This window comes from Gopherus evgoodei, chromosome 3 (assembly GCF_007399415.2).
Source record: "Gopherus evgoodei ecotype Sinaloan lineage chromosome 3, rGopEvg1_v1.p, whole genome shotgun sequence".
NCBI classification, from domain to species: Eukaryota; Metazoa; Chordata; order Testudines; family Testudinidae; genus Gopherus; species Gopherus evgoodei.
In genome coordinates this window covers 163,485,095-163,509,426 of record NC_044324.1, presented here as the reverse complement: position 1 = coordinate 163,509,426, position 24,332 = coordinate 163,485,095, and the positions used below count along the sequence as shown (strand labels likewise).

Genomic DNA, 24,332 nt, shown 5'->3' with positions numbered 1-24,332 from the left:
GGATATGGAAATTGTATGATGGGCCATGAATGCTCATGAAATTGGGGGTTGGGTGCAGTAGAAGGTGAGGGCTCCAGCTGGGGATGCAGGCTCTGTGATAGATCCAGAAATGAAGAGTTCAGTGTGTGAGAAGAGGCTCCAGGCTGGGGCATGGGGTTGAGGCGCAGGGGGCGGGGGAAGGGCTACAGCTAGGGGTGCGGGGTCCGGGGATGAGGGTTTGGGGTGCAGCAGGGTGCTCTGGACTGGGTCCAAGGGGTTTGTTGGGCAGAAGGGGGATCAAGGCAGAGGCTTGGGGCATGGGAGGGGGTTAGGGGTGCAGGCTCTGGGCGGCGCTTACCTCAAGCAGCTTCCAGAGGCAGCAATATGTCCCCATTCTGGCTCCTATGCGGTGGCACGGCCAGGCAGTTCTGCATGCTGCCCGATCTGCAGGCACCGCCCCTGCAGCTCCCATTGGCCATGGTTCCTGGCCAATCAGAGCAGCGGGGGGGTACTTGGGGCGGGGGGCAGCATGCAGGGCCCTTTGGCTGCCTCTGCGTGCAGGGCCAGCGCTTCCATTTAGGCGGCCTAGGCGATCGCCTAGGGCGCCAGGATTATTGGGGGGCGGCATTTTGCCGGGAGGGGGCGGCAGGCGGCTCCGGTGGACCAGCCGTAGTCGTGCCTGCGGAGGGTCCCCTGGTCCCGCGGCTCCAGTGGAGCTGCCGCAGGCATTCCTGCGGATGGTCCGCTGCTCCCGCGGCTCCAGTGGACCTCCCGCAGGCACGACTGCGGCAGCTCCACCGGAGCCGCGGACCAGCGCGCGGGGTGGCGAAATGGCAATGCGCCTAGGGCGCTAAAAACACTAGCGCCGGTCCTGCCTACATGTAGGAGACAGAGGGGGACATGTTGCTGCTTCCAGGAGCCATGCAGAGCCACAGTACGAACGGAGCAGGGCAAACCCCTGACTCCACTCCCCGACGGGTGCTTGAGGGCCAGATTAAAATGTCTGAAAAGCCAGATGCGGCCCCCAGGCTGTAGTTTGCCCACCCCTGGACTAAAAGTACCTACATGGGGAACAAATATTTAATAATGGGCTCTTCAGTGAGCAGAGAAAGGTATCACGTGATGTAATGGTTGGAAGTTGAAGCTAGACCAATTCAGACTGGAAATAAAGTGTAAATTTTTAACACTCAGAGTAATTAACCACTGGGCCAATTTACCAAGGGTTTTGGTGGATTCTCCATCACTGGCAGTTTTGAAAATCAAGCCTGGATGTTTTTCTAAAAGATGGGATCTAGGAGTTTTGGGGGGGAAGTTCTATGGCCTGTGCTATACAGGAGGTCAGACTAGATGATCACAATGGTCATTTCTGGCCTTAGAATCTATGAATTGGAATCCCAACCAGGGGGCCTGGAGCTTCCTTGTTTGCCGCCTTGCTCCAATGTTGTAAATATGTGATTTCCTAGTGGGGTCACTAGGATAATTCCCATTATTCCCCCTCCCTCATATCTTTGCTTCCCACCCCTCTCATGTCATACAATGTCGTCCTAATACCTTATTGCAGCTGTTTCCTCTATTTATTGGATTGGCCTGTCCAGTCCTTAGCATTGCAGCAGCACCGTGTTCTTTGAAGCATGTTAATTACACAAACCATGATAGAGAAGGAGAAAATCAAAGAAGAGGTAAATAAAATAAATAGCTCTTGCCTCCCTCCTTGAATCCCACCAGCCTGGAGCACTGTGGATCTGTGAAAGGGAGTTTGGAAAAGGCAGTCATAGACACACAGTAGCTGGTGCAAGCACCACCTCTGTCCATTCCTTTAGTGCTTCCTTCTTAGTAACAAGCATCCCTTTCTTCTCTGGGCTGAGCTACAGCCAATTCACTTTCATTCAGATCCCCAGCTTGGTCTGGCACTGGGAGAGTAATGAAGCTGTTCATTAAAAAGCTCATTAAGAGTGAGGATTATTATACATTAATGAGAATGCAGCCTAGTGCACCTGGAATTCTGCTGTGGTGGCCTCCTATACCTTTAAGAGAAGATATGGTGAAGTAAAAATGTGGGGAACCTACCTACGAAGTCCCTCACGGAGGACAAGCAATTGTCTAGCACAACCTTGTGGGACCTTTCTGAAAAGAAGGAGCAGACTCACTGTGGGCTACTCCTTCTGGCCCATAAGAGCCCACACATGAGTTATGTTGTACCTTGTGGTCAGTGGTTTTAAAAGCTGCGGATTACTCTAATTGAGTAAGCATGGAAACCGCTTATGCTGACGTCTAACTAAAAAATCAGCCACCACAGTTGATATTGTAGCCTTGGTTCTGCACTTAGATCTGAATCTAACTATGGGGATCAAATAACTCAGTGGAGCAAGCAGGGGCTGGTTCATCACCACTTTCTCAAGAACTTGTCCAACAAAAGGCAGGTCTGAGACAGGATGGAATTATTATCCCAAAATGGTTTATTGAGCAAGGGCCTTGTTTAGGTGTGGCTTCCCCGAACACCCTGGAAAAAGGCATTAATCCATGTCAAAATCTGGCCTACCATCTCTATATTGTCTTTAAGCAGCTGTGAAGGACATAGGTCCCTCTCACAGATGATTGGTGGCAACTCCCCATCCCACTCTCAGAAAGCAAAACTGGAAGAAAACTTCTCTCCCTTCCTGTTTTCACATTGACACCATAAAAATGATCAGCTCCGATCCGACCCGACTGTTTTGTTCTGAAAAATCAATAAATGCTGTTTGTTACAGTAGGGCATATTCAGCTCTGTTCAGGCAGAGGCACTCTGGGGTTACTCCTACCTATCAGACCTAGGAACAGTTCCACTGGCAGAGCAGATGGCCCAGGAGTCAGGGGGCAGCATGGTCTTCCAGGCTGCGTAAGCTGTCTGCAGTAGCTGCACTAACTGCCTTGGTGGAAGGTGAAAAAATTGTTTGTTGCAACTGGGCCTGGCTCTACCCTAGTCTGGTGCAGAGAGGAGGTCTGGCGGGGGCAGGAATGCGAGCGAGCGAGTGGGCCCATCCCACACTCATCCCAGGCAGTGCGGCTCTGCTCCTGTCATAAGAACATAAGAACGGCCGTACTGGGTCAAACCAAAGGTCCATCTAGCGTAGTATCCTGTCCACCAACAGTGGCCAATGCCAGGTGCCCCAGAGGGAGTGAACCTAACAGGTAATGATCAAGTGATCTCTCTCTTGCCATCCATCTCCACCCTCTGACAAACAAAGGCTAGGGAAACCATTCCATACCCCTCCTGGCTAATTGTCATTAATGGACTTAACCTCCATGAATTTATCCAGTTCTCTTTTAAATGCTGTTATAGTCCTAGCCTTCACAACCTCCTCAGGCAAGGAGTTCCACAAGTAGACTGTGCGCTGTGTGAAGAAGAACTTCCTTTTATTTGTTTTAAACCTGCTGTCCATTACGTTCATTTGGTGGCCCCAGTTCCTGTATTATGGGAATAAGTAAATAACTTTTCCTTACCTACTTTCTCCACATCACTCATGATTTTATATACCTCTAGCACAGTAGTCCCCAACCTTTTCATCTAGCAGGCGCAAGACGAAGGACCGTGGCGGCGGTGGAGCACCCGCTGAAATGTCACCGAATTTCTGCGGCATTTCGGTGGCAACGCCTCTCGATGACGTTGCTTGTCGGTGGCAAGTGGCGTCATTGAGAGGCGTCGCCGCTGAATTTCTGCAGCGTTTCGGTGGCAATGCCTCTCGATAATGTCACTTGGCGGCAAATGGTGTCATCGAGAGGCATCGCCGCTGAATTTCTGCTGCGTTTCAGTGGCAACACCTCTCAATGACGTCACATGCTGTGACAAATGACGTCATCGAGATGCGTCGCCACGTAAACGCCATAGAAATTTGGCGGCATTTTGGTGGATGCTCCACTGCTGTCCAGGACGCGGGTGCATTTAGATGCCCCCGCGGGTGCCATGGCGCCCGCGGGCACCGCATGGAGGACCCCTGCTCTAGTGTATCCTCCCCCTTAGTCTCCTCTTTTCCAAGCTGAAAGAGTCCTAACCTCTTTAATCTTTCCTCGTATGGAACCCGTTCCAAACCCCTAATCATTTTGTTTGCCCTTCTCTGAACCTGGACTGGGCACAGGGGTTAGACAGTGAACCCAGGCTGTGGTGGCTCTGTTCTGGTCCACAGTGCTGCTGTGGGCCTGGTTTGCTGCTCTGGCACTTAACTGCTAGGGGGAGGATTGAGGAGATCATGACAGCATCCCATGGTGTGTGTCATGCTTCGCCTGCGGAGCTAGGCATGTGCACAGAAGTAGCAGCTGGGAAGTTGGTGAGGTGATAGGTAGATAGATCGGGGGGCAGAGCTTAGCCCCCCCCACCCCAGGACTAATGGGTTAGGATACCATGATTATACACAACTGCACAAGATCACGTAATTCTCTGTTAAGCCAGGTCTACGCTGGAAACCTTTGCATTAATTAGGGCTGTATTTGACTTTGAGGTTTTTTTTGCAATATTTCTATCTAGTAAAAATCAGTTAAGTATGAAACCTGGGGCCTGTACACTATGAAAATTGTGGGGAGCATCTTCCTTTAAGAGCCCTCACCCCACATAGAGCCCAGAATGCCCCTTCCACCTCACCCCACTCTCAGACCCTAGAATGCCCCTCCCACCCCACATATACCCCACCATATACACAGACCTTTGAATGCCCCTCCCACCACACATATACCCCAGCAACCCTCTACCAGCCCCTGCCTTGCATCCCCGCAGCCCTGACTCACATCCCATTCACCAGCCCCCAGCACCTCAATTGCAGTGGCAATAGTAGCCCCTGATATCCCCAACTCATCTCCACTATCCTGGCCCTCAACCCTACCATCCTCAACGTTCCCCATTCCCTCTCACAACCCCTAGAACTCACCCTACCACCACCACCATGCCACATTCACCCCCACATCCTGGCCCCCAATCCCACTGGCTCCCAACATCCTCCACTGACTCCTAACCCCTCATCCCACAGCCCCCCAAAACTCCCCACTTACCCTATAGCCCATTGACCACTCATCCACAGCCCCTTGCCCACCACCTACAGGATCTTCCTGGCCACTCACTGATGCCTGTTGGCACAGTGCTCTGCTCCCCTCCCAGGCTTGGGCAGCTCTGTTTGCTCTCATTGCCTGCCCTGCACTCACAGAGCCCTGCACCACTCAGGTTAGGCATGGCCACCCCTCTGTCATGAGAGGGGCAGCTGGGCCAATGTTGATTCAGTAGCATTGCGACCTGATGCATGGGGTTACAGCCCTGCTCAGGTTTGTTTTTTGTTGTTTTTTTCCAGTGGATGGGCCTGCCCCTGAGACAGGGACTATGTGCAAGTGCACCAAGTGCACATTGGTTAATCCAGATCTGGTCAAAAGCCCTTGTGTAGACACAGTTCTACTGGCATAACAATGTTTTTTCATTCCGGGAACTGGTTTAAACTATACCTGCAAAATCACTTTTTTTTTTTTTTTTTGGCCACGATGGCCAGTGTCTCCACTAAAAGGGTTTGCTGCTATAGCTACATCTGTATAGCCACACTGGCAAACATTTTCTAGTGTAGACTAGGTCTAATGTATGCTATTAAAGGTGTGGGGAAGTCAATTCATCAGGTCTTGGTTTCTTCAGTGGTACTAATTTGAGGCAGCAGCTATTTTCTACCCAATTTTTAATCCATCCCACATCTTCTCTGCTTTAGTCAGAATTCAAATACAGGGCCTCCGCCAGCCAAGAACTGGGGTTGAGTGCCAATAAGTAGCAGTGGTGTGACCTATAGAGCTTTTTTCATTCTGAAGCTAATTAACCTTTGTCTTCCTAATCTGAGAGGAGAGTGAACCTTGTGAATGTTATCTGATTGCTACTGTTATCCTGTAAGAACTGTGCAATTGTACATATTAATCTTAAGAATTTCCAGTATATAGCAGAGAGAAACTCATTTAAACTTTAATCCCTTATCAGAGGTCCTGTGCCTTTTGAAATGCCTCTCTCCCACACTGATAATTGGGGAAAGAATGAGAGTTTCTGAGACCAGGTAAACAATCACCATAATCTTGGTTTCCTGGACAAGTCTGTGTTTCCTGGACAAGCTGATTTCATGTGAATGTGTGAAAGCCAACCAAACAAACTGGGAAGTGAGATTCCCCCTCTCTGATCCAGTCCTTATACTCATTCTTTTTGCCTTTCCTAAGGATCTCTCTGAGACACACTCAGTTTTACAGGGAGAAGCAACACTTCATGTTGAAATAGCACTCTGAAATAGCACTGGCTAAAATGCCACGATCAGCAAGCACAGGATACTAAAACTGACCAGAGTTTGGGTATATCGAAGGACGTAACATGCCATCCTCCACAATACTTCCATCTCCCAACATGTGCTGGCAGATGATTGTCCTTTTCTGGAAGTGTGGCCAAAAGACGGTTAAGGTGTAGTCCAATGAAAGGGGTGCTGGCATGGGAGTTTGGACCGGCTATGTGATCTCGGGAAAGTCATTTTTGCCCAGATCCTCAAAGGTATTTAGGTTCCTCAGTGTAAGTTAGTTAGAATCTCTGTCTCTCATTCCCCTGCCTCTCCCCAGGACTAGAGAAAAAGTGGATATGAATGAAGAAGAAACTACTCCGATTATCCGTTGTGTATACAAAGTGCTTTGTCCCTTCCTGTCACTGTTGAAGAGGGAAGTAGAAGCTCAGCTGCCTGATAAGGTCATGCTTGTAAGGAAGGCAGCATCTCAGCTAAGTCATATGCATGTACACACTCTGGGCTTGCCTTTCTGGATGCCTTTTTGGAAGATATGCTTTAGTCAAACACAAGTTATTGGGCTCGCTGCGAGGGTAACTGGGTGAAATTCTGTGCCCTGTGATGCACAGGAGGTCAGACTAGATGATCCAAATTCTGGCCCTAAACTCTATGAATTTATGAAAAACGGAGATCATTATACTTACTCTCCTTTGTGTCACATTTTGAGGTCTACGGATGAAGAGACCTAGGTGACAAGTAATTCTGGCTTTGGGAGGGAATTTAAGGGCTCAGAGAGTGGGAAAACAGAATCCAAGATGCAGTATAAAGACTCTTTGTAGCTCTCAGCAATAGGAAGTTGTGGTGAAGCTGGAAACTGATGGTTGAGGCGCACACAAATGACAAGAGAGACCAAGGGCTGAGCTGTAGAATTGGCTGTTGCCACATGCTCATAAATGATGACCGAGGTTGAAGTTAGCACTAAGAAATACATAGGCTACGTCTACACTGCTCACCGCTGGTGGCAGTGTGTAGGGTATGTGTAGCCGCACGCAGCCATGAAAAGTTAGCGCCATCCACACTGCAGTGTGTAGCTATACATGTCAGTGAACGGCTCTGGTAGGGGGAAGGCAGCAGGGAGAGCAATGTCCCCTGTTGCCCCCTCCACCAGAGTCTTTCCCCATTGCCTCTCCGCACCCACCCGCCAAAGCCTTTCCCTGCAGCGTGGGACGCTGCTGTAGCCTTTTGCTGCTACCAGAGCCTTTCTCCACAGCTGTAGTCTTTCCCTGGGTTGGTTTATATATGCTTTGAACCCAGGCTTGCTTGCCCTGCTGCAGGTATAGGTTAGAGTCCAGGTTTCACTTTGAGGTGGGCTCTGACCTGCCCTCTTTGCAATGAGGATGTAGCTAACACTGGATAGTGGAACTCAGCTTTTGACAGTCCTTCTGTGTCATCCCACAATTCCCCAGACCTGTATTTTACAGCCCTTCTACCAACTAATTTTCCACTTGCCTCCTATGCACCAGATGCTACCTGCTGGTTTATATCCACCTGGTTGGTATTTAACTCTTCATTCCACGCAGCCTGCTCCGTTTCTGCAATACGCAGCTCACCTCAACCAGACAACCCTATCAGATGCCATTGCAGCAAGCTGCTAGCTGGATAGAGGACCCCACCCAGTTTCTGGTTAACTTCTGGTATGAGCGCAGAAAAGAACATGATTTTGGGAGACGCACCTGAAATCTGTACTGTTATGATAGCATCTTGAAGAGGCTGGGTGAGGTGGGGATCAAACATATATCTGCACAGTGTTGAAAGCGTATTAAAATCCTAGAGAGATTCCTGCAATACAAAGGGTCTGGCAATTCTCTGTCTGCCACAAGGATTTGGGCCAGGTACTCGCCCTCACCTTGTGTACAGAGCCCCCAGTTGTGCACAACAGGCTTTTGAGCGGGGCTGATATAATTTTTATACTGGACGCAGAGAGGACCAGGATAGCACTGGAGAAGGCTCCAATGGCAGTGGAGGCAGAAGAGCAGGAACAGACCATGGTTCTGGAACATCTCCGGAGTAGGCCACATAAATGTGGGATGTCTTGTGACTATATTCTGAAGACCTATTTGGGGACTGACCCAACAAACAGCCTGGAGAGGAAGTGGCATTAGAGTAGGAGCTGGAGCCACAGCTGGGTATGTGGCTGCCACCATCTTTGTTATTATTATGGGGAGAAATTGCACCATGAGGGAGGAATTTCTGGGTCATGGCCAATAAGATTATTGCTATGAAGGATATTATGTGCTAAAGGCTGGCCTTAGCTTCAGCTAAGGGCAAAAGCCATGACATTGTCCTGGCCCCCTTCCTCCACCCTAAGCCCCCAACCACCATGTGTGATTCAAGATGGAGCCCAAGTAGGGGAAAACAATTAAGCATGCAACTAGTGAGTGATTCTTGCTAAATTTATGCTGATTATTTAAAATATATATAAAAAATGGGATGACAGGTTTAGCTAGAGGAGTGCATATGTCAGCATGTATGGCTCTTAGTAATTCTGTCACACCAGTAGACTGTTGTAGAATTATAGCAATACCAGTATTGCAGCATTGGCCCAGACATTCTGGATTATAAATCTCAGTGGCTGTATTAAGTTGAAAAAGTTCCTTGGTGCAGCAGTACTTGGCCTTCCGGTGCTCCCATTTGCAGCACACTTTCCAGGCCAAGGTGTGGGGAACAGTTCCGCTGTTAGCAGGCCTCTGATATCCTGATTCACCATCCTGTTAATGTTCACCTGAATTTTCCCCTGCTCCTGGCTGGTGATGCTTGAGAATTTTTCATACAGGATAAACTCAAGACGATTAGTGAGATTCCCAGGTAGGACAAACTTCCAAGGTCTGCCTCGATAGCTTATAAGCCCTCTCCGCTCCTTTTCAGTCAGCAGGTGATGTAAAATCTCCTTTGTGGAGATGGAGAGAACTACCACTAGCCTGGAGAAGTTGCTCTCTCTTCCATTCAGGGAACTCCAGCTGATTAACATCCTCTAAAGTTTCCCTAGCATGGATTAATGTTAAAAGCAATAGTAGTAGCAGGTCCCTTGTCACCCCCCACAGACATACATACCAGGTCCAAAAAAATGTATTTTCTTTTTTTTTTCTTTTTAATGCCTTTGTCATAAACAGAGAGCTAAGGGTTAATGTCTCTTTCACCTGGAAAGGAGTAACCTGAAACACCTGACCAGAGGACCAATCAGGAAACAAGACTTTTTCAAATCTGGGTGGAGGGAAGTTTGTGTGTGAGTTCTTTGTTCTTTGTCTTCTGCCTGTACTCTCTCGGCTATGAGAGGATTTTTCTGCCTCCTGTTTTTCTAATCTTCTGTTTCCCAGTTGTAAGTACAAAAGATAAGATAGTGATTTATATGGTTTTTATTTTGTATTTACATTTGTGTACTTGCTGGAGTGTTTTGAAGTGTGTTCTTTTTGAATAAGGCTGTTTATTCATATTTCTTTTAAGCAATTGACCCTGTATTTGTCACCTTAATACAGAGAGACCATTTTTATGTATTTTTTCTTTCTTTTTATATAAAGCTTTCTTTTTAAGACCTGTTGGAGTTTTTCTTTAGTGGGGGACTCCAGGGAATTGAATCTGTAGCTCACCAGGGAATTGGTGGGAGGAAGAAGTCAGGGGGAAAAGAAAATATCTGTGTTTTAGATTTACAAGCCTGACTTTGCATACCCTCTGAGTGAAGAGGGAAGTACTTGTGTTTCCAGGACTGGAAATAGGGAGGGTGGAATCCCTCTGTTTAGATTCACGGAGCTTGCTTCTGTATATCTCTCCAGGAACCCAGGGAGGGAACACCTGGAGGGGGGAAGGGAAATGGTTTATTCCCCTTTGTTGTGAGACTCAAGGAATTTGGGTCTTGGGGTCCCCAGGGAAGGTTTTTTGGGGGGACCAGAGTGCCCCAAAACACTCTAATTTTTTGGGTGGTGGCAGCTTTACCAGGTCCAAGCTGGTAACTAAGCTTGGAGGTTTTCATGCTAACACCCATATTTTGGATGCTAAGGTCCAAATCTGGGAATATGTTATGACAGCCTTAAATCTGGAATTCTTACCATAGTGTATATGTGAGCTGGTAACCTGGCCTGCCAGAACTTCTGAACTGGCTGAGGTGTAGCGGTGAAATAAAGTCATACCAAGCAGATAAAAGTGTTCAACTGTTGTGTTGCCGTGACACAGACCATAAAAGGGGGAATTCTTCTCTTTCTTTCCATGTACAAAAAATATCATCTTTCCTTGGCAGGACCTTCCACGTCTGCTGAACAGAGGCAGCCACCCAGGCTTCTTGGGGAGAGGACCCTGAACCAGCTTGGGAAAAGGAAAAGGCTCAGGGAGACCCACTATGAATGGTCTGGGTATACTTGTTCCTGCCAAGGTGTAGAGGCCTGGGCTCTCGAGATCCCTTCAGCCTTTCATGTCTGTGATTCTATGACGGGGTCGGCAACCTTTCAGAAGTGCTGTGCCGAGTCTTCATTTAGTCACTCTAGTTTAAGGTTTCGCTTTGCCAGTAATACATTTTAACATTTTTAGAAGGTCTCTTTCTATACATCTGTAATATATAACTAAACTATTGTTGTATGTAAAGTGAATAGGGTTTTTAAAATGTTTAAGAAGCTTCATTTAAAATTAAATTAAAATGCAGAGCCCCCCAGGACCGGTGGCCAGGACCCAAGCAGTGTGAGCGCCACTGAAAATCAGCTTGCGTGCCGCCTTTGGCACGTGTGCCATAGGTTGCCTACCCCTATTCTATGAAATGCATCATGACTTTGGACATGGGTCACAGACCAGGCCAATCAGAGAGGAAAAGAGGAGCAGGATATGGAAATGAAGAGGGAGAAAGCAGAGGAGGAGAGAATGCTCGCGTACTCTCTCTGACATGGCTAGAGAATGAGGAAACAGGACCAAGCACAGCAAAAGGAGATGGTTGAGTAGCTGCTTACCCTGGTGGCTACTAGCCTGCAGTACCCAGTTCCTGCGCCAGCTCCAGCACCATCTCCAATGTGGGCAAACGCTCCTCTATGCTACCACATCCTGTAGCCAGTGGGCAATTCAAGAGTTGGGTAGGTTATGAACCACTCCATGATGTGGTATAGGCAGATGTTCCCTGTTCGCTCTATGCCTGTACGACCGGGGAGAGGGAGAACAGATACACCTCTGACATCCAGTTCACCACCAGGGAGACTGCAGTGCTTGCAATTTATTTAATGGCACAGGTTTGCACGTTCCTGCCCGTTTTTTATTTTCACTGTTGTTTGTTTCCAGGCAGCTGGGATGCCTGCATTGCTTTTTCAAATCAGAATTTATTTTAATACTTTTTCGTTTGGTTGTACAGTACATTGCTATGTGAGTGCTTAGAAAAGAAGGAAGAGTCAGGAAGTTGTGTCCAAAGATATTAATAAAGTACCCAACACCCTTATAATCACAGAAAATCAATAGCAAACAAACAGATACTGTGCACCGCTGTGGTACACATATCACATTCCCCCATGCCTGTCACACTGTTGTGATAGGGTGTAGGCACACAAGGCATCCCTTATTTCCCTTGCTCACCTGCACCCAGTCCCACATGCACTCTGTGGCTGCCTGTACCAGGCCTCCAAATATAGTGGCTTGAACTCCCTTGTCCAAGATTTTTGCCCTTATTCTCGCAGGCATGGGTCAGGGCACAGCACATCTCAATAATGTGGGTGGCATTGGCCACACTGGCATCCAGGTGGTTCTGTACGCAGAGCCATCTTGCCTTCCACTGGTCACATGCACAGTCCACCACTATCCCACAATCACTATGTGTGTAATTAAATGTTCTGCTGAGTGCTCAAATATCAGTACGGTAGATGCTACACAGGGTCTCCTAAAATAACAGTGGGCACAAACACCCATATCGTTAACCATGTTATTTAGTGGGAATAAAGTCCCTGCTTATCTGAGTGGGTAAAAGCCAGATCGCCTCAGTGCTCTAGCATCTTGCACCTTGTGAGTGAATCCCACACTGGTGTTCATGAACTTGCCTTTGCCGTTGACCTACCCCAGCACAATGCTTGAGCGGTAGCCTTTGCAGTTGACATCTTCATGTGCTCCTTGTGGAGAGCAAACTTTGGGCACATGAGTGCCATCGGTGGCCCAGTGTAGAGTGCGACCCCCATTCTCTCCACAGCAGCTGCTATTTCAGAAGTCTAAGCCGTGTCCGCTACTCGTGGGGAAGCAAAAAATGCCTCAGAAACCTCATCGCCAACCCCAAATGAGGTAGTCACCAGCCTGTTGAAGTTCCAGGTAGCCAGTGTCTATATGGCTATATCAGCCTTGTTCTGGACTCCCTCAGCTGTATGTCCTTGCACTGTAGGATCAGGAGAAGCACCTCACACAACTCTGTGAAGGTGGCCTTCCTCATGCAGGAGTTCTGAAGCTACTGGTGGTCCCCCCAGAACTGCATTATGATGTGATCCCACCACTCTGTTCTAGTTGTCCTACACCAGAAGTGCTGGTCTACATATGAGAAATACATAGCAACTGCTGCAGCATGTGTCTCTGCTCTGCCATGTCAGCATCCAGCATGTTTGAGCTCCAAGATCTACTGCTGCCTTCTGAGGGTCAGAAACAGTTGCGGAAATGCCCTCCACCATCTCCTGTACCCTCTGTGTTTATCCTGCCGCGATAACAATTCAGCACCAAGCAGGAACAGCTCATCCACCTGTTCTGGACCCCTGGCGTGGCACTGGCTGGAGGGCATGGAAGTGAAAAACATGCAGAGCTGATAGTGCCTCAGCTGAATGTGTTGGCAGGCTAAGAACACTTCCACATGGGGGACTGCGAAGAATAGACAAATTCCGCCATAACACACTACATCAAAACAATTTCTTCAGAGATTCAAATTAAGGAGCCCTGGTATACTTCTCTGTCCGCCCCTCTCAAAATCCCAGCACCAAACCCAGGTAGCCACAGTGCCAGTGTGGATACAGCTACACAAGTATAGATTGTATGTGACTCTGCAGTATGGATACTAACAGGTGGCTTGACAGCTCAGGTACGCCTGCCCGGGAGCCTGGATCCAGGTACCCTCTGCAGTGTAGATTTACTCTAAGAAGTGTGACAGACTGAAAGTCAGACTGGAGCAGTGAACGTGGCTGAGCTGGAACAGGAAGCTTTGTTTGGAAGCTTAAGCAGTAAAAGACAGCAGGTGGCTGTTCTCATTAGTGGTGATTGGCAAGAGAAATGGGGGTGTACCCTCCAAGTATTCTTTACGTGAACGAGCGTTGAGGAACACCACAACCCCTCCATGAGCTGCCGGTGGGCTGGAGTTAAAGGAGGTGATACTGTGGACCGTGATGTATGGAAGGAGACACAAGACTAGGCAGTGACTGGTATCAGGAAATAAAGATTTGAAGTACAGTTGGCTTTGATGAACCAACTGCAGGGGGCACCAGTGCTGCGAAGGGCACCAGTTCCCTTTGCAAATTTCTGGCTGCAAGGCTGAATGAAATGGATGCAGTTCCCTCCCCAGGGTCACTCACCTCACAGGGCAGGGCTTGTGCTGCTGGGCAACATGGTGTTTGTGAGGCCAGGAAGGCAACAGGACAGAAAGCTGCTTTTAGATAAAGCAATTTGTCTGTGAAAGTCACACCTGCGCCTTCCTCGTCCTAGAGAACCGGATTGGGACATCGCAGTAGGTTTTGTAAGATTATGTAAAAGTGGAATTTGCATCACAGATGGTGCCACACAAAAATAGATGAGGCTAGATGGCGAGGAGAACGCCAGCTTCTAAATAAAGTTACATTTTGATACATCAGGGCGTGGAAATTCAAAAGGTCCCACTTGATGAATTTTACAATAACCACTGTGTACTTTTACAGAGCTGTCTGTCTGAAGAGCTTAGAGTGACTTACAAACATTAATGCTCTCCTATGAGCTAGGGAAAGGTTCTTATCCCACTGCTGCAGATGGGGAACATGAGACACAAGAGAAGTGAAATGGCTTCCCTGGGATCACATAGCAAGTCGCTCAGCAGAGACGAGAGCGGACTCTAGATCTGACTTTGTCTTTTGGTTTAACCACAAAGTTCTGCTTTCTCTTTGTACTTCCTCTTTTGATTGATATTATCCTTTGACTTACACATGTGACCTTTCCAAGCTCTCAAAATATCAGGTCCAAGCACAGCAATTTCATGACTGAGTGTCTTTATTTCATGCAGTTTAGTTGTAGCTGTGTCTGTGCCCAGGATATGAGAGCGGTAAGGTGGGTGAGATAATATCCTTTTTGGGCCAACTTCTGTCAGTGAGAGAGACGAGCTTTCAAAGAAGAGCTCTGAGTGGCTCAAAAGCTCGTCTCATCAACAGAAATTGGTTCAATAAAAGATATTATCTCACCCACCTTGCCTCTGTATTTATTTCAAATGTTCTACAAGTAACTTATCCTCCAGCGATTGGTGGTATTGACTGGGCCTGACTGATGTCCACAGTTTGAGTTCTTGGACTAGCCTTTGACTCTGAATAACTGGAGGCGGAACACTCATATCTATTAGTTGATTTTAAAAGTGTCAGGTCTTGAAAAAGTTATCTGATAACTGCCTGTTGTAAGTGAGGGCAATAGGAATCCTTAGCCAAAGCTCTGGGCTTTTCTCCTTAAATCTATAGAATTTCTGTGTGTGAATACTGGGTGAGGTTATTTCTAATTTCTGTTCTCCTTGTGCCTATGTTTTATATGCAGATACAATAAATCAATCTCATTAAATAGATATTGATATTACAATGAACTCTGGCTGCATCTGGATAGAAAACTTCCTATATTCTGATCTCTATCCTACAAGAGTCCTACACATTGGCTACAAAGTGAGCATACCGCTTTCCTCTGTAGTTTTAAGGGCAGTCACAAACACCTGCCATTTGAATAACCAAATAGTCTATCAGAAACGTTTTGGTCTATCCCATGAATGCCACAGCAGTTTGGGACTGGTACAATGGGACATACCTGAGAGGCATGTCATCAGGAGGCTTCTGATAACAAAACACAACAGGGAAGTGGCTGACCCTGGGCCCTATGATCAATGGTGCTGAGCACCTCCTGCAAGGGGGCTGAGTACCCTATACTCCCAGGAGACAGGAGCACTTGGCACAATGTATGAGCAGGCCCAATGCTTACTTTTGACTGGTGGATTTGGGTTAGAAATTCCGTGCCCCAGAGTTGAATGAAGAAAAGTCATGCTCCAGTGCAGATATTTTTGACTGTATTTGCAGAATGGAAGGACAACATCATATCATTGTCCGTTCTGCTTGTTCTTGTCATGTCCTCTCTGAGCTGTTTATTTCCTCTCCCTAAGTAAAGCACTTTCCATTTATTAGGCCTTGGCTACACTGGCGCTTTATAGCGCTGCAACTTTCTCACTCAGGAGTGTGAAAAAAACACCCCCCTGAGCACTGCAAGATACAGCGCTGTAAAGCGCCAGTGTAAACAGTGCCGCAGCGCTGGGAGCCCGGCTCCCAGCGCTGCAAGCTAATCCCCATGAGGAGATGGAGTACATGCAGCGCTGGGAGAGCTCTCTCCCAGCACTGGCGATGCGACCACACTCACAGTTCAAAGTGCTCCCGCGGCAGCGCTCCTGCGGCAGTGCTTTGAAGTTTCGAGTGTAGCCAAGCCCTCAGTGTTGAATTTCCCTTTGTTGCTTGCAGCCTTCTCTGCTCTTGTCTCTTCAGGGCTCTTTGCACGGTGGTTCTGTCCCTCTGAGTGTTTACTGCTTTCAAAACTTGGTGTCGTGCAATTTTGACCACAGCTGAATTTACACCAAAGTGAGGCTTAACAGAGAACAGGAACCAGGTGTGCGGCATGCAGAGAAGTTATGTATTTTGAGCAAAAAAAACCTCCAGAAACCCTAAGAGTTCTGGGCTAGGCTGATACTAGGAGGAAACTTCTCAGCTTGAAAAGTGACTGTAATGCTCCTCTGGAGGCATCTCACCACCTCCTGCCCTTAGCATGAAGCAGTTTTGTCTGATGCCTGCTGTAGCTCAGCTCTCTGAGACCAACAGCCTCAGGCCACCGACAAACACCTACCTGCAGGTCCCCACAGACCTTGCCCTCTCTGTGCAGGTAGTGACAGACAAATGGCAACCCTGAGCCCCTCTGCCAGCCTCCCCCTCGGTGGCATCTAGCCCCTGGCATAGCCACTTACACGAATGACCAGATAAATTGTCCCCTAGAGGACAACACACACACACACACAAGCTTGCTTGAGTCAGCTGTCAGCTTCTTTTTAACAACGCAATGCTGTCATTTATTTATAGTGAAAACAAATAGGTTTATTAACAAAGGTTATAATTTCAGGAGACAGTGAGCAAGGATAGTAAGAACAACTGGTTACACGTGAAACCATCATTTTGTGTTTCCTCAGTGATGAATAAAGGGGAGTTCTCTTGCCTTCCTCTTGTTGTCCAATAAACCTTTAAATTACACCCCCTTGCAGTGCACCCCCAGGGAAAACTCTTCTCCCTGCTTGCTTGTTCTCCAGGGTGCTGACGCCCAGGTTGATTTCACGTCATATTGATTTAGAATGCAGCTGTAGTTCCCATTGTGTTTGCTTACAATGCTTAATTCATATGTCAGCTAGCTGGACAAACACTTCTGGTCTGAGAGAAAACCTGTCTCTGCTGGTGACTCAGACCTTGATTCACTTGTGGCATATAATGCATAATTTGTAAACTGTCATCTGTGCATGATCTTAATGACCAATGTGTCACCAGCTTTCATTTGATATCTCACACAACGTTCTTTATAAATACTATGACAACCATGTGTTGAGGATAGTGAGTTTGTCAGGCCTGTCAGGAATTGCTGACACAGAGTAGTGACCCTTTGGCCAGCTGGCACCAGTGGGCCTTGTGGCACTGTAACTCAGAGGCTTCTCCATTGTTACAGAAACATCAATCACTTAGAACTCATAGCTAACAGATCATGGGGCAGAGGAGAGAGAATATTTGCTTTGATGGTTGTGGTTCTTTAGTAGGCTGGTAATGGGGTGGACTAAACCCAAAGGCTCCCTGCTGGAGGCCTCAGGGTTCTGCCACACCCATCCCAGGAAAGGAGCAGTGGAGAGGTCCTCCAAGCAGGTTAGAGTGGCTGCAGGGGAAGAGGCCAATCAGGACCCAGGAGGGCCATATAAAAGGAGCTGCAGAACAGAGCAGTAGTTAGTTGTTGCATGGAGCAGAAGAAGAAAGGCATGTTTTTCTGCCTGGAAAAGTAGCAGGACTATAGAGAGCTAAGCCTGCTGGCAGGGACCTGGGGAACGAGAGGCTCCTGGCTGACTGCTAGGAGCTGAGTAAGGACTGAGCCTGTGGAGGGCTACAGAAAGATAGTGTCTCCAGGGAGGAAGCCTTGGGGATACAGCTCCATACCAGGGCTGGACTACTTAAGGACTAAAACCCAAGGAGGGATAGAGAGAGACACTACCAGAGGGGTACCACGATAGGCTCCTGTGGACTGTATACCCCGGAAGGGGTTTGTTCTGGCTAATGTGCAAACAGTGTGACTCAGCCGGAGTCACTGAAAACCCGCCTGAGAACCACTGAAAAGGGTCTACAGAATACAGACATGCCCCGTCAGAATGGGACACTCACGAGAGGTGGGTGCTAACCTCATTACAAGTCCTTTGCCAGTAATGCTTCTTATCCACACCTTCCTTAACTGCAGTTCAAGAGGCCGTACATTGGGCATATTAAAGATTAAAGCCTAGATCCCTTGCAGCCTGATAAACCCCAATATTGATACAGGGAACGTTAATCCTATCCCTCCATTTCTTCTCCTAAGGCCAGAGCCTACCAACCTTACGCAGGCTGAATAGTACTTTATTCTGTGAGCTGTCCATTAAAATTAGTGGGACTGCTCACAGAGTAAAGACTAGTCTACACTTAAAATTTAGGTTGACATAGCTGTGGCACTCAGCGTTGTGCAAAATGGTACAGTTTTGCCGACCTAACCCATGGTGGATGGAAGAATGCTTCTGTTGGCCTAGCAGCTACTGCTCAGGGAGGTGGAGGTCCTACAGTGACAGAAAAAAAACCCCACACTATCTCTGACACTGTAGACAAAGAGCAGCTCCCAGATCAATGCAGTTTTTATCACTGAATTTACTGTTCGCCACCTGTTTGCCTTGTATTCTTTTTTTGCATTGCTCTCTCCTTAGACTGACAGTGGTCACATGCTGGTCATTTGCAATGTTTTATTTACTCCCTAATGTCACTTTTTGGTGCTTGTTCAGTGGCATCATGCGGAGCCATGTTTATTTGCCTGGGGGGAGGAGAGAAAAAGGAATCTTTTTGTCATTTAAAAAAGAATTCAGAAACATTTCTGTTGTTGTTGAGGAGGAAGACTTCGTAGTTAAGGCACTGGACTGGGACTCGGGAGACCAGGATATATGTCACAGTCCCGCTGCAGATTTCCTTTGTGGCCTTGGACAAGTCATATCCCATCTCTGTGCCTCAGTTTCCTTATCTGTAAAATGGGACACTAATACTTCCTTACCACCCACTTATTAAATCTGTTGGTAGGTTCCTGGATCCTACAATGCTGGTCTTCCCTGAAGTACCTTGATGGATTATTAGTTTAAAAGAGCTTATCTTTACAAAACCCAGATTTGGAGGCAAATTTGAGCTGAAAGTGGCTCTCCTTATTGTGAAGGATGAAAGCATTATCACTAGCACAGTGAATGAGCAAGGCGGGGGCTTGTGTTACTAGATATCTGCGTGGCTTTGCTCAGAGGTGATGGGTTTAGTGTACTCTTGATTCAGCTTTGCATTGCAGGATAAATCATCTCCCAGGGGTGCTAGGAGGATTAGTTAAGGTTGTAAAGTGGTTTATGTATGTACTAAGGATAGTGCTATTTTAAGATCAATTTTTCCACATCAGTAACTTTATTTGTATGACAAAGGGCACGCAGGTGTTGGCACAGTTAACTCATCGAGGGCCCAACTTGATGTAATTCTACTGACTTCAGCATAGTTACTCCAGATTTACATTGTTGTAAGTGAAAGCAGAATCAGGCCCCAAGTCTCTGGGCATATGACCAGTTTAACAACAGTGATGGGTCAGCGTCTGTACATCTGGCACATTGCTCGGTTTCTGATGTGACTGCCCTGTATTATTAAACTGGTCCTGCTATATAGTATGTCTCCTCGCAATTATACAGAGCTTTCTTATACTGCATGCATTCCTCCCAAGTGTGGGGAAGGGATCTGGTATGTATCATCCACATGTAAAGGCTTACTTATTGCTTCATGGATCCTGCAATATGCAGAACCCTTTCAGGAGCTTTGCTTTGGGGTTACATGGATTAACCCTTGTTGGATTCTTGTCTGGGAATCTCCAATCTTCCTGTTTCTCTCCCACACAATCTAGGTAACTTGTGACCGACTTATGGAATGCCACTGGCCCTAAAATCCTTCCCCAGACCCTTTGTTCTCTGGGTTCCCTTGGCTTGCAATCAGCATAGTTTCTGTTAGGCCTGGTCTACACTATAAACAGGTGACTCAGGGATGTGAAAAACCCACCTCTCTGCTATGCATGGCTATGCTGACCCTAACCCCTGCTGCAAATGCAGCTAGGTCTGTGGATACACGTGTCTGTCGACCTTGCTACCATCACTCAGTGAGGTGGAGTTCCTACAGTAACAGGAAAACCACTTCCAAAGCTGTCGTCTGCATCTACTTCATGGGATTACAGTAGCAGGGTTACAGCACTGTAGCTATGCTGCTATCGTGCCCATAAGCGTAAGCATGGCCTACGGTACTATTCAATGTATCAGGAGAACTCAGTCCTTAGATTGCAAGCTCTTTGGGATGGGGACTGTCCCTGCAGCTTTTACAGCACAGAGCCTGTTGTCAGGGTGTACCAGAAGATAAACAGGTGATGGCCTTAGCCTCCTTGACCTCTCAGGCCTTGGATCTCCTAACCTCACATAGATGACAACATCTAAGAGAGAAGCAGCAGGAGGAGTGTGGGTTATAGTTTAAATTCTCATCACACAGCACTGCAAAGGCCAGTTACACAAAGAACAGCTGGAGTTGCCTCCTTGTGGGCTGATAGTCTCACCTGTATTCACTGCCATCTCTTTGCAGGGTATCATCAAGGCCTATAAGAGCGGCCACACCCTCCAGGGAAACACCACCAGTCTGGGGAGATGGGACTTAGTCGGTTCTTTCTTCTTCTCCATCTCTGCGATAACCACCATCGGTAGGAAATCTCTGCTGCTTGTTGTGGGTAACCTGGGTGGAACATGGATGGAATGGGAATGAATAATCACAGGAACACACCCTGCTTCCTCCCTGTGAGGCACTGCCTTTCTCAGTCACCAGTGTTCAGATAGAAGCAAATTGCATGCAGATTCCAAGTCAATTTGTCTCTCGTGAGCTTCTGCCTGACTCCCAATCTGAGCTTTGTGGAGGGTCTGCTGATCTTCATAGCAGTCAAGGATCCATCTGGTTTGGTATTGGTGAAGTGAATTTGATCTCTAAGCCCTATACTGTTGAGTATCTGGGCTGTGGGTGGAGTGAATGTGGGACTAATGAGGAAATGGGGAAAAATGAGGGGTTAGGGTAGCAGGGAATCAGGGAGAGATTTTTTTGGAGCCAGATTTTAACAAATCGTTTTGGAGCTGGTGTGTAAAAATTATCGTGACTTCCTCTGCATTCCAATGATCATTTATTTATGTTGTGTTAGTGCCCAAAAGCTTCACTGAGGTCCGGGGCCCCTTTGTGCTGGGTGCTGTACAAATACTTAGTCTTTATCCTGAATTAATTAAGCCTAATTAAGACAAGCTGCAACAAATGGATGCTCCACAGAAAAGAAGGGAATGGGAGGAAGAGAATGGCAACAGTGAAAAGCACATGGGGTTACATGGATTCGCTCGTTTATATAATATTAATAAATGCCCATGGCCCCCTATCTAGCCATTGTCTAGCCAGTGGCTCTGAAATCTTGTCCTTGGTGTATGTGCCAATATATTAATAGCCCTGACATGGGATTTAGAGTACCAGTCACTGAATGTCAAAGGAGTTGCCTCGGGGTCATTCTAGATTTCCAGCATTACATTGGATCTTTCAGCCCTTTTTGATCTTCGTCATTTTTCAGACCCAGATCTATCTACATGTCATGCAGACAGGGAATCGTTTTTACTGCTCTGCTTAGTACTGAAAATGCATTGCCATCAGAAATGCTGACCCTGGAAATCAGGAATTATAGCAGTAATAATATAATAGTTTGCTTTTCTACAAGCTGAGAAAAAGAAAAGACACCCACATGACTTTACTGGCTTCTTCCTGGACACTCTGGTTTCCTTTTCATGCGCTTTGAATCTGAGACGGTTGAGAACTGTTTTATGTGCTTGTGTCAGAATAAACCACAGGATGGCGGTGTAGCCTCATTCTAAAATCGAGATGGAAAATCCTACAGGTGCTCAGTCATCCCAACAGAGCAGAGAAGTTTGGACGCTCTAGGTACTCTGAACTCTGACTTAAAACCAAACTACCTGCTCAGAGCACATTTGCCTACTCCCATAGTTCGTTATACGTCCTTTCCAAGCCAACCGGAGTGGCTCTGTTCCCCCAAAGCCATTTTAGCCTCATTGTGCTTATTTACACTCCAGGCAAAACTAACTTGTCTTTTAAAAATGATTTCCTAGCAAGGTCTTTTTTTGTAAAACAGGATTTTAGACTCTAGTGCTTTTAAGGCTTATGCCCTGGCTTCACTGAGGGGTGCAATCATGCAAGCTGGAATGTTTTTATATTGGCAGTTCCATGGGTAGACTCAGAATTCAGAGTGCTTTTTTGTTTTTTTCACAATGAAGCCAGTGTCAGTGGGCACGCCATTGCATGTGTGTATCTGTCTGTCTCTGGTTTTACCTCCCACCCACCCCCACATTCCGCAAGGCTTAGAGTAGTCTGGTGGTTTGGGTGGTACCTGAGGACTTGGGAGGTCTAGGTTCTTCAAGCTCTTGTTCTGCTGCATGCTGCCTCAGTTTACCATCTGTAAAATGGAGACAACAGCATTTCTCCACCTCACCGGGGCTTGTGAGGGTAAATGCATTAAAGATTGTGAGGTGTTCAGATGTTATAACAATGGGAGAGCCATATTAGTACTGTAGGTAGATAGACCACGTCAGTGTAGTTCTTCTATGTACAAAACATGGTGGACCACTGTTAAATAGAAACCAAAGCAATTTGGCAGGTGAGCTTGATATGTGCTAACAATTTAAAAAAAAACAAAAAAAAAAAAACCCTTTAACATTTGTTTTACCCTGACTGACCAAAACCAGTTAGTTTAAACTGGCTCCTCTTAGGAGGCTAATGTCTTGTAACGTTATATTCTGTTTGAAGCACAGAAATACTAGTCAAATCCAAATCTGCTGACCGTTCTCCTTTTATGAATGAGAGTAGAATGACAGAAGAGATGTCCCATCTAAAGACTGACTGGGGACTGAGGCCTGATGGTGTGGAGAAGCCCCAGGAGAATCAGGATGAAACTGGGGTGTTCTGCTGGTCATTATTAATCATGGGGAAGGTTTTATAATTATTTGTGTGTTGGGGGGGGGTTAATGTCCTAATTCTGATGTATTTTAAGCTTTTTGACTTAATAATGCAGACGTTTGGACTGAGCAGTGTCAGAGTGTTTCTCCTTTTATTAAAGGTATATTTGCATGGCCAATAATATGATAATTGTGGGGCACAGAACTACCGGCATAGCTATGATTGCAGGAAAGCAAGGCAGGATGTGAATTAGGGTTCAGTAAGTTCCATGTCAACAGGCTTATGGGGCTCGGGCTAAGGGGCTGTTTAATTGCAGCGTAGACGTTTGGGCTCAGGCTAGAGCCCAGGTTCTAGGGCCCTGTGAGGCTGCACCCTGAGCCAAACCATCTACACTGCAGTTAAAGAACCCCTTAGCCAGAGCCTTGCAAGCCTGAGTCACCTGGCATGGGCCAGCTGCAGGTGTCTAATACTTATTCCTGCCTTGAGTGCAGGGGACTGGACTAGATGACTTCTCGAGGTTCCTTCCAGTTCTGTGATTCTATGATTTTCATGATTTCTAATTGCAGTGTAGGTAGATTCCAAGGCCAGAAAGGACCATTGTGATGATTTAGTCTGATGTCCCGTGTAGGACAGGTCATAGAACTTCCCCAAAATAATTTCTAGATCCTATCTTTTAGAAGAATATCCAGTCTTGAGTTAAAAAATTGCCAGTGATGGAGAATCCATCACAACCCTTGGTAAATTGGTCCAATAGTAAAATTTTTAACACTGAAAAGTAATTATACCTTATTTCCAGTCTGACTTTGTCTAGTTTCAACTTCCAGCCATTGGACCATGTTACACCTCTCTCTGCTTGACTAAAGAGCCCATTGTTAAATATTTTCCTCATGCAGACTGTAATCAAAAGTCAGCACTTCCCTTCTCTTTGTTAAGCTAAATAGATCGAGCTATTTGAATCTGTCACCATGAGGCATGTGTTCTAATCCTTCAATCATTCTCGTGGCTCTTCTCTGAACCCTTTCCAATTTATCAACATCCTTCTTGACTTGTGGGCACCAGAAGTGGACACACTATTCCAGCAGTGGTCATACCAATACCCCATACCAGTGCCCAATACGATGTAAATTAACCTCCCTATTCCTACTTGAGATTCCCCTGTTTATGCATTCTAGGATTTCATGAGCTCTTTTGGCCACAGCATCACACTGGCACCTCATGTTCAGCTGATTATTCACCATTCCCAAAACCTTTTCAGCATCACTGCTCCCCAGGATAGAGTCCCCCATCCTGTTAGTATGGCATGCATTCTTTATTCCCAGATGTATACATTTACATTTAGCCATATTACAATTCATATTGTTTGCTTGCACCCAGTTTCCCAAGCAGTCCAGATTGCTCTGTAACAGTGACCTGTCCTCTTCATTATTTACTCATCCCCAAACTTTTGTGTCATCTGCAAATTTTATCAATGTTGATTTTCTGTTTTCTTCCAGGTAATTGATAAAAATATTAAGTGGTGTAGGGCCAAGAACCAGTCCCACTGGAAACACACCTGTTTCACGGT

General features: G+C 46.8%; 1 protein-coding gene across 1 annotated transcript in view; it reads left to right on the top strand.

The window, feature by feature from the left end:
- KCNK17 (potassium two pore domain channel subfamily K member 17) overlaps window positions 1–24,332 on the top strand; it is a 50,835-nt gene that overhangs the window by 7,498 nt on the left and 19,005 nt on the right. The window contains exon 2 of the mRNA XM_030557279.1: window positions 20,363–20,477. Within this exon, the coding sequence (XP_030413139.1) occupies window positions 20,363–20,477 (115 nt within the window). The remainder of the gene's footprint in view (window positions 1–20,362; window positions 20,478–24,332) is intronic.